Consider the following 10,126-nt stretch of genomic DNA (forward strand, 5'->3'; position numbering starts at 1 on the left):
GATACTGTTTTCTCGATCGGTCGATGACCGATCGATATCAAGCTCTTTCGTTCATCGATCGGTGACCGATCGCCAGCTAACAGAGGCGAAAGAGGTGATCGGTCCGATCGATCAAAGATGTCCGATCGGGGGACCGATCGAGACGATGTCGCGGAAGCACGCGAGTTAGGATCGATCGTGGACCGATCCAGGTTCTGATCGGTCCACGCATCGATCGTAGTACGCATGAGGTTTCAGATCGACCGATCGGCCCGGGGACCGATCGACAGTCCCGATCGGTCCAGACCGATCGAGTTCTAGCCGTTGCGACGGCTAGTTTCTTCGCCGCTTCTCCTTCGCGGTATAAAGGGCTGAGGGCTTCTGACGTCTTCTTCCTTTCTTCTTGAGCTTACGCTCTTCGACTCTTGAGCCGGTGTGCTCTTGAGCTTTCTTGAGCTCTCATCGAAGCTCGCTGCGTGAGTTTCTGCCGGTGTTCTATTCTTTGGATCCGAGAAGCTTCATCAGGTTCCACGACAACAAGAGGCAAGCAAGTGTTTTACAATTTCTATTGTTCTTGTTTGTTGTCTCTATTGTTGTACTCCTTTGTTTGCTGTTGCAAAAGATTGTGGTGAGGTTTCTCCACCCACAAGGAGTATATTATTAGCCGGTTCTCCGGGGACTCATCCACCGACGGATTGAGAGGCTTCGTCCACCTTACGGACACGCCGAGGAGTAGGAGTATCATCTCCGAACCTCGTTACATCGACGCGTTGAGGTTTGATCTTCTTGTTTTCGTTTCCTTGTTTGTTTTTCCGCTGCGCTAACGATTTGTAGAAAGAAACGCGAGCATTTGGGGTCGGCTATTCACACCCCCCTCTCTAGCCGTACGAAGGATCCCAACACTAAGGACACTATGCTTCATTATTTTCTTAAACAAAGATGGATGTTGTTGTTATCAACTATATATGTTTTAGATTTTGATTCAATGAAAATATTGAATGTTTGAACTAATGTTGATCATCAGGGACAAAGTCAGGAATTTTATATCGAGAGAGTGAAATGTATGTGTTTATATTGAGAAGAGATGATCATGTCATTACCTCTCATTTATCTCTTTTTGTTGACCTCCTATTCTTATATTTCATATACTTTTTATATTTAAAAATTAAAGGAGGATGACCGTGGCCATCACTCCCCTTTAGCTTTGACCCTATCGATCATGATGATTAAAACAACTAATTAGATTGATATGAATAAAGAGAAAATTTTATAGTACGACTCCTAATAGAAAATTACCCCCTCCCTACTGCACATTGCAATACTAATGCACGACGTGATTACAATTCACTTTTATTTTGATAATCGATCAAAATTTTTTAAGAGACTAGATGGATCATATTTAGTATTAATTGATCGGTTTAAAGAATTAAATATCTAAATTATAAAACAAATAAAAAGAAAATTTAGATAATAGGTTAAAAATAAAATAGTTTGGTTAAATTAAGATTATGCTATTTTTTTAAAAATACAAAAAAATAAAATTTTCACACGCACTAAACTAATTTTTTAAATACATTTTCTCTCTTTTTCTCGTCTTTCATTTTCACTTTTAATCTCAAGATAAAACAATTAATAGTGGAATGAGATTTAGTCAAGATTATCAGTTTTTGACGAACGGTTCGATTGGTAGTTTTCATTTTAAATAAATAAATAAAAATTAAAAGTCAAATATTAAAGTCTTTAGTGATCTTAAATTTCAACTCTTGCCTAACGGATCCAAATGCTATTCAATATCCACCGTCCAATCCGATATCCCGGACATCTGTTGATCTTCGCTCCACGTCTCGATTCATCGCCGTGCGAGATGCGAATTGTACATTTTAATTATGCTGTTACCATGGCATCGATCCGAAATTACACGAGTTATTTCCTGTTCATTGCGGGGTGTATGCGGTTGTTCTCACGGCGTTTCTCCTGTTTTTTTTTAATGTTAATTGCTTCGCACCCATTCTCCGACCCAGTCTGTGAATTCAATTGTTGTGGGACCCACGGATCGCCGTGCTTACCAAGGCGGGTAACGTTTAAAGCGAACAGTGTGTTGTGGGGTAAGGGTTCCACACGATTATGCGCGACGGGCCGGCCTCAAAATTAGGGTTTCCTCCACCGGCGAACTTTAGTGCCCCCGATTCCTTCTTGTAATTTCAGGGTGTCGATCAAACGTTGAAGCTCCCACTCGATCGTTTTTCGGGTTGAAGTTCCGTGCTGATTACGCGTCTCTGTGATTCTCGATTCCGAGGTTAAGGTTTGTTTTATTCTCTTCTTCTCACTTCGGCTGTTGTTGGATTCTTGCAAGCGCGTTTTTTTTTGGAAGGAGTTGTTTTGTGCGAGCTGGGGAAGCGACCTAGTGGAGAAGATTTGGTTTTGATGCTTAAGTGATCGACTTGTGTGGTTTACGTTTGGTTTTGGGATAATGTGCATCCTTTGTGTTGTCAAGAGGTGTTCGCGGAGGGTTGCGACCCTGCTGCCTTGGTTGTTGATTCCGCTCCTCCTAGTCTGGGCCATGTCGCCGTTACTACCTCCGGTGTTGCAGTTTGAAATCACTTCACCCCAGGTCGCTTGCGTGCTGGTCCTCTTCGTGACACTCTTCTGGTATGAGGTCTTGATGCCCTGGTTGTCGCGATGGCGGTTGTGCCGCTCAGCTCGCCTTCAGGAGCACCAGCGGACGCGTGCTATTGAAATGGAGAAGCTCCGGAAGACTGCCACCCGCTGCTGCCGCAATTGTCGCATGCCATACAGAGAGCAGAACCCTGGTGGAGGACGTTTCATGTGCTCCTATTGTGGCCTTGTTTCTAAGAGGCCTGCCTTGGACCTTCCTGAGTCAGTTGGGAGCTCGGTGATAAATGAGTTAGCAGGAAAGACTGGATGGCTGCATAGTCAGAATTTGTCAGCGGAGGGAAAGAAGAGCGGTCTTAACCCTATTCCATCCTACTGGGTAAATCATGATCGTTGTTCCCTGGAGATATCTTGTTCAGGTTTGGTGTGTTTAGCTCGCAAACTACTTTTTTGTTTTTTGCCTAGCTTGAGGTGGATCTGCAGAAGAATTTTAAGAGATAGTTCTAGGGAAGATGATTTCAATTCTGATTTCAGAGGTTCATGTAAGAATGAGGACAATGAAGGAAATCTGCAGGAGAAAAGGGAGAAAGCAAAGAGGAAAACTGAAGAGAAAAGGCGGGCAAAGTTGGAAAAAGAGATGTTGGAAGAGGAAGAGAGAAAGCAAAGGGAGGAGGTTACAAGATTAGTGGAAGAAAGGAGAAGAATACGTGATGAGATGCTTAAAATTGAGAGAGGGCATGACAACAGCTCTGATAGAGAGGGCGAAAGTTTCGAAGGGAAAACAACAGAGAAAGGAAGGAAAGAGAGAAGGAAGGACAGAGATAAGGATTCTAACAAAAATAATTCTTCTAACATGGAGGATATTGAAAAGATTAGTAGGAAAAGTGTGAGTAAGCTTGAATCAGACAACAAAAATGATAACGAAAGAGTGGATACAACAAAAAGTACAATAGAGGTTCCCAAATCATATACTATGGGAACTTCTCATGGAAACAAGTCCACAAATAAGCCTAGATACTTTGCTTATATGACAGGTAATCTTTTATCATCATACCGAGGTTTTAGAGGTGCTTCATTTTTTGGAAGAAATCCTCAGGATCCAACTACAACCGATCATGTTTCTGAAAATCAAAGAGTTTGTCAAGTAGCAGGAGATAAATTGGTGAAGGCTTCTTCAAATTGGGATGATGGTGGTCAGCGGACCAATATTCACCATCCTGTGAGTTGTGATGTATTAAATATTTTTCTTTTATTGTTCTTTACTTACTTTGTCCATTGTTTTTTAACAGAAAATGATGTTACCCCTTGTTTTTTTTCTCCACATTTTTCAGGTATCTTCATTTACCCAGAAACAACAAATGAATCCAACAAAATCATGGCAGCAATTATTCACCAGTTCAGCGCCTGTCACTTCTGATCCTAGACCTGGTGAAACTATATCTAGGTTTCACAATGGGGTTGGCCAACTAGAAGCGCAGAGTTCACACTTAGTTGCCCAAACCTTACTTACTTTGAATGACAAATCTTCTAATACATGTACTGCAGCCTCTGAATCCTTTAGTAGCAGTTCAGTCTCTTCATTGTTAGATGAATCTTTTTATACTATTAGAAACCCTGGGATAAAATCAATAGTGGAAGAATCCAAAGATGAAGATTCATGTTATGTTCCGGATCCAATATCCTTACTTGGGCCAGTTTCTAAGGCACTTGATAACTTTTCATTGGATCTAGGAGACAACTTTCTTTCTAATGATAAGACACTAGTCTTAAAGAATTCATGTGCTCCTGGAAACATAGCCAAGCCTTCTCCAATTGAGTCTCCTCTCTCCAAAGTGCGTGTTTTAGAAGAGAAGCATGCTTGTTTTGGCAAAATTCCATCTGCATCACTGGATTCAAATGCTTCAAATTTGGATGAGTCACAGGGTACATGGCAGATGTGGGGAACTCCATCAGTTCAGTTTGATTTGGGAATTTTAGGTGGATCTTCCAGCTGGTCTTTACCCATAGCACAGAAAGACTTTAAGCGAGGAGATGATTTAGATCCCATCTCTCATGACCTTATGGTGTCAAAAAATGCAGGTGTTATCCCTACCTTTTCAGATTTTCAGGCTTGTCAGAATGTTTATGAGACTAATCAGCTGGATGAAGGATTCTATAATCAACATGCTACTGGAATGGATGACAACAATCAATGCATTCAGAAGTTATCAACACAGTCATTAGGTGCTGATAGGGATAACCATTTTCTTCCCCATAGTCTCATAGACAATATGGAGCAACTTGAAACAAATTACAATAGCCCAAATAAATCAATAACTGACAGTTCTTTGGATCTATCGCTTGTAAATTGCTGGTTCAGGTAAATTGTTCATGCTTGAGTCCTGTCTGCTTCTTTCTTATCGCAACTATATCTTGGATTATCTCTGTCGCTGCTTTTGGTACTATAAAGCATGTTATATCATTTATCCCTGCTAAGTGAATTTGAAGGCTACAATATAGCTGATTCTATGAGGAAAAAATTGCATTTTATTATAGTGCACAGCATTTAGTGCTTAGTATTGGGCTTCAGCAATTGTTATTTGATTTTTTTTTTAGTAGTTTTCATTATAGACATTTTAAAACGTCCTCCGTGTCTTTTCTTGTACTACTTGCAGATATATGCATTTCTGTACTGTGTATTTTGAATCTGGATGTGGTCAGGTGTGCTAGGGCTATTTTGGTAAACAAGGACAAATAGTTTTTGTGGTTTTATCAAACAAATGGATCTACAAAGAGGTGATGGTGATTGAAGAATGCATGGTGAAAAATCTGAGAGATCTGAGTTTGGTGAAGAAAAGGTAGAGGAGAATATTTAACCACTGGAGTATTAAGAGAAATTAGTAGTATCTCTAAAGAAAATAATATTTCTAAAAATTATCATTCGTCTTTGTAAGAATAACATTGGTCACCTTTTTTTGTGTCAAAGAGAAGCTAAGAATTACACACCTGTTTGAAATGGCTTCAGGCTATATGTGTTGGCAGTCGTGAATGAGCACAAAATACTCCCATCTGAATGTAGGCAACAACTGATAATTTGGAGATAGCCATACACGTGCTGTATTGTTGAATACTTTGGTTGGAAGTTGATTGATCAAAACAATTGTTGCCGATGACTTTTGACTCAGGTGGCAATTTGACATGAAGACACAAGACACTATCTGTTTCAACAAGATGTTGATGCTTTTTTGGCTACACTATTTACTGGAGCAATTGCATTCCAGTCGCATACGGTTACATAATAAACAATCGTAACTTGATATAGCTGAATCATACCCAAGTTGTTATTGAGTTAATTAAATCAATTTTGCCAAAATACAAACAGAAAGCATATTCATTGTATTGCTTAGGTCATCATAATTTCTTTTAGTATATACACATTGTGATTATTGATTTGTATGCATTGTTAGATGTTACGTGTCTTGGGTTATATGTATTATTTAAATTCTCATGCAAATTATCTATATGAAAAAAATGGATTGTTTATGATGATTAATTTAATTATTTACTGATAGATGCAAATCTTGTTTACATTAATTATTTGATAGTTGCTTAATTTGATATATTATATAGTATAATGCAAGCTCATGTTTTTTTCAATGCATGATATAATACTATTCAGTATAATTAATGCTACGTCTTTTAAAAAAGAATATGAAATGCGGATACACCAAATGTGTGTTTACATTCCATGTGGTATGGAGTGAAACAATTGCATATCACCTGCATACACCTTAAGATCTTGTAAATACTAGCAAGAGTATTGATACTAATGAATGGGCTAACCTTGATTTAATAATTAGTTATGTGAATTTGGATGTGTAGATGATTCAAATCACGAAACTTTGCAATTGGTTTGGAAGGCACTGCAAAAATAGTCCCTTCCTAGATCTTGTTTTGGTGGGTGTCTTCTAAGCTAGGCTTGTTCTTTCACAATTTGCTTCTAGATCTATGAATTAATTGAATGAGCAGGTTAATGTTGTGATTTCATGTACATCTACTGTTATGTTTTAGTTAACAGAGGCATGATATTACACAACAGCGAGTATGGTGGACTGCGTTTTGAGCTGATTTATAAATTTTGCTATCTTATCATGTTTGAAGCACTTTTTAACAACCTAGGTCCATTTTAAACTTGGTAATTGTTTGGTTGTTTGGACATTATAATGTTATATATGGATGGGTATGTATATATGTGTGCTGTTGTTATGTGTATTTGTATATGTGTGCATGTGTGTAAACATATATTGATAGTGTTGTTTTTGAATTACTGTGGAACTATCATGACTAGATTACAAATTTTTAACTGTGATTATTTATACAAATAACTATCTGATAAAGCATAACAAATGGGTTTAGAAGTTTATAGTTGATGCCTTGACTGGGTCCATCTTTTATATCAGATCTAGAAGTTGATCATGCAAGATTTTAGAAGCGTCTGGTACTTATTATTCCTTTTTGGAGTTCCTTGCCAAGAGCAATTTTGAAGCTGTTTTCTCAATTGCAACCTTGGCCTTTGGTTCAACCAGCTAGAACCTTTATGCATGTAGAGGGTAACGAGGTAAATCTGGAATTTTCCCTAGACACTGTAAGTTGCAGAGCGTTATTGGTTTATCTTCTATGTTGTCACTTACTTGACCCCATCATGCATAGGGATTTGAGATGATATTTGTACATGTGTCTTTCCCTATTTCCATGAATTGCTTGGGGAGTTTTCCTCTTTTGTTCCTCGTGATTAAGGCTACTAGGAAGATTTATTAGTTAATTTATATTCATGTGTGTGCCTACAAGTGTCTTTTCTCTTTGTGCACTAAGGGAAAGAGAAAAGATCCCCTTTCTACATGACAAGGATGCCATCTTTGTTATTTTACTGGACAAATAGAATTGCAAGTCATTCTAATAGGTGCTTTATGAGAATTTAGATGCATAACTAATCCTAGTAGAGCAACTTTAATGTTTACTATTCCACTTTGGTGTAAGATCAAGAGTCCATTAGAGATCTTTATGAATGGGTTAGTTTATCATCCTATGATCATGTTCAGAACATTTTTACTCATCCGTGTTTTGTACTGGTGGGCTACTGAACTGATATTACACTATTAATGAGCGACTTGCTTGTGTATTGATATGGGATGATGCTCGGTTGGTTCTAAGTAATTTGATGAATGAGGATGAAGATGACAATGGAGTGAGTGATGGATTGATTGAGGAGATATAGAAACAGCAAAAGTGAGTAGATTAAGAGGAAGATAGAATCATTCTAATCTGGGCTAGCAATTCCCCAAGGGTCAGGAGATGGGGAGGGTGAAGCAGAATCCCTATCTTGTGTTTCGACCCCCTCTTTAGTTTTCAAGTCACCTCACTGGTTGTTATTGTGGGGGTTCATCTTCCTTTGCAGCCTACCATCCCACTGCAGTAGTTGACTTGTGACGACAAACAAGGCACCTAGTTCTGGCTGGTCTATTTCTTCATTGATGGGTCAAACTCTCACCTAGTATTATGCTAGGTTATAATTAAAAGTAATAGCAAATCTTAGACTAGTACATGGTATAATTAATGCAACACCAGGGACTCTCAAATGAGAAAAACTTGTAAGAATGATCAAAATCTTAGAATTGTTGAAACAATTGGGTATGGATCTCTTTTATAGCCCTAAAATTTGTCTGATTTTCTAAAACTCAGTGCTTCTTAGACTAAGTTTGCTAGAAAGTGAAAAAAAAACCTGTAAGTTTGAAGTAAAAGGAAAATAAATTTAAAGCCAAATCATGTTTAGTTTATTAAAGCTAAACTGTAAGTTGACATTCAAATATTCAATTGTTTTATTGACCATAGCTCCAATGACACAATTGTCTTGGATATTTTATATTTACGTGGATGATATTATTTTGGCTAGCATTGATGTTTAGGGAATCATTTAGGATTTAGAGGTATTTGGAAGAATTTGCCATTCTAAATGTAAATCTGGAAATTTCATTCTGTTTATTTAATATTCAGGTTGCTTAATTTAGCAAAGGGAGTTTTCTCTCACAAATGAACTATGATCCATCCCTAAAAGGTTTATGTAAGAAAGGTGTCAATGTGGATGTAATCTAAAGAGACTTGTATGGTAACAAATTTATCTTATTGTCACAAAGCCAAGGCAAGATTTCTCTTCTGTAATTGTGTGGCTAGTCAATTCATGCAGAAGGCTAATTTTATGTCATCAGGAAGCATTAATTAGAATTTTAAGCAATATGTTAAAGCATTTCTAGAAAAAAGACTCACTTGAAGCATGAGTAGTTAAATATTAGGGAATTTTTCTCATGCAAATTATCTTGGGTCTACTTTTGATAAGAGCTATAATAGTAAGAAATATACATTGCATCTGGTTCTGTTACTGAAGCTGAATTTGGAGCCATAAGATTCACAACTTGAGGGATGATGTGAACAAGCACTCTTCTTGATAGTTTTGACTTTTTAAAGGCTCCTTAACCGAAGAACATGCACTGGAATAATGTAGTCGATATCTATGCCTCAGAGAATCTTGTTCCATCACTGCACTAAATATTTGGAAATTGATTGTCATTTGCTTGTGTTCAAGAAAATCAACACACTATACATCTTTCTCAGCAGTGAGACTAGTGGGCGTTCTTCTTCATTTTATTTTGTATTTTTTTTTTGGTGTAGCAAATTATACATAAGAAATCCTGGTTGATATTATTTATACTTACTGTGAGGCAGAAAGTTAGAATTGCTGTGTGATAATTTGTTGTTGTATTCCATTATAAAACAACTCCAAGTTTGAGTTCTATATTATTTCCTGACCTTTTGGTAACTTTCCGTTGACTTCCATATTAAACTTCTGTACTTGTTGGTTTCCGTTTGACTTTCTCCTCTCCCTCATATTCCGACCATTAATCTAACACACTTTCGCCCTACATTGTTTGCAGTCCACCCAGCGTTGGTAGGGAGGAAGAGACACTTCAAATCAGCCATCAGGAGCATGGAAAGCTCTCCCCGTCCAGTGCCCAATAATTGAAGGTTTCTTCTCATATAGTGCAGATATAGAGCAGGAGAATCTTTACATTGTATCATGAATGCAAACTCAATTTTCATTTTACAAGCATGAATGGACAGATGACTCACATGTATTCCCCATTCAACGGGATGACAAAAGGATAGGCTGCAGCGTCTCAGTGTTTGTTATCGTTAGCTGCTCGCTATTTATTATTAGTAGAGCCGAGAGAGCCAAGGCAACCTTCATGTGTTGCCTCTTCTTTGTTGCTGCTCCTCTGCTTTCTCTCTGCGTCATGAACTGTAACCCGCATTCTTCTTGCCTTGCTTGACTTCTCAACCTATCTGTATCGAGAAATGGCATCCTCCACCTCATTAAGGATGCCTCAACTTCACACCCGGCTTTTCCACAGTGGCTGCCATGACATAGCGAAAGCTATTGATTTCGTTGATTCTTTTCATAAATGTCGAAAATAATTGATTGATGCTTTATTCTTTCATGTCT

General features: G+C 38.0%; 1 protein-coding gene across 2 annotated transcripts; it reads left to right on the forward strand.

The window, feature by feature from the left end:
* The first annotated feature begins 2,074 nt into the window (after nucleotides 1-2,074).
* Nucleotides 2,075-9,795, forward strand: LOC121981184. Of its 2 annotated transcripts, XR_006111750.1 has the most exons (4): nucleotides 2,075-3,811; nucleotides 3,924-4,951; nucleotides 7,032-7,189; nucleotides 9,558-9,795. XR_006111750.1 is itself a non-coding variant. In XM_042533577.1 (3 exons), exons 1-3 carry the CDS (start codon nucleotides 2,450-2,452, stop codon nucleotides 9,640-9,642), a joined length of 2,475 nt encoding a protein of 824 aa, XP_042389511.1. In that variant the 5' UTR covers nucleotides 2,076-2,449; the 3' UTR covers nucleotides 9,643-9,795. The 2 variants fall into 2 exon arrangements, 1 of the variants encoding a protein (XP_042389511.1); XM_042533577.1 differs by lacking the exon at nucleotides 7,032-7,189 and having other exon boundaries at nucleotides 2,076-3,811.
* The last annotated feature ends 331 nt before the right edge of the window (nucleotides 9,796-10,126 follow it).

The sequence above is a fragment of the Zingiber officinale genome, chromosome 5A, assembly GCF_018446385.1.
Source record: "Zingiber officinale cultivar Zhangliang chromosome 5A, Zo_v1.1, whole genome shotgun sequence".
NCBI classification, from domain to species: domain Eukaryota; kingdom Viridiplantae; phylum Streptophyta; class Magnoliopsida; order Zingiberales; family Zingiberaceae; genus Zingiber; species Zingiber officinale.

Bases quoted from the DNA above. Each gene is read 5' to 3' on its own strand.
- LOC121981184 (XM_042533577.1), top strand. From the start codon at position 2,450: ATGTGCATCCTTTGTGTTGTCAAGAGGTGTTCGCGGAGGGTTGCGACC. The intron at 3,812-3,923 runs GTGAGTTGTGAT...CACATTTTTCAG, and splicing joins GGACCAATATTCACCATCCT to GTATCTTCATTTACCCAGAA. The intron at 4,952-9,557 runs GTAAATTGTTCA...CATTGTTTGCAG, and splicing joins CTTGTAAATTGCTGGTTCAG to TCCACCCAGCGTTGGTAGGG.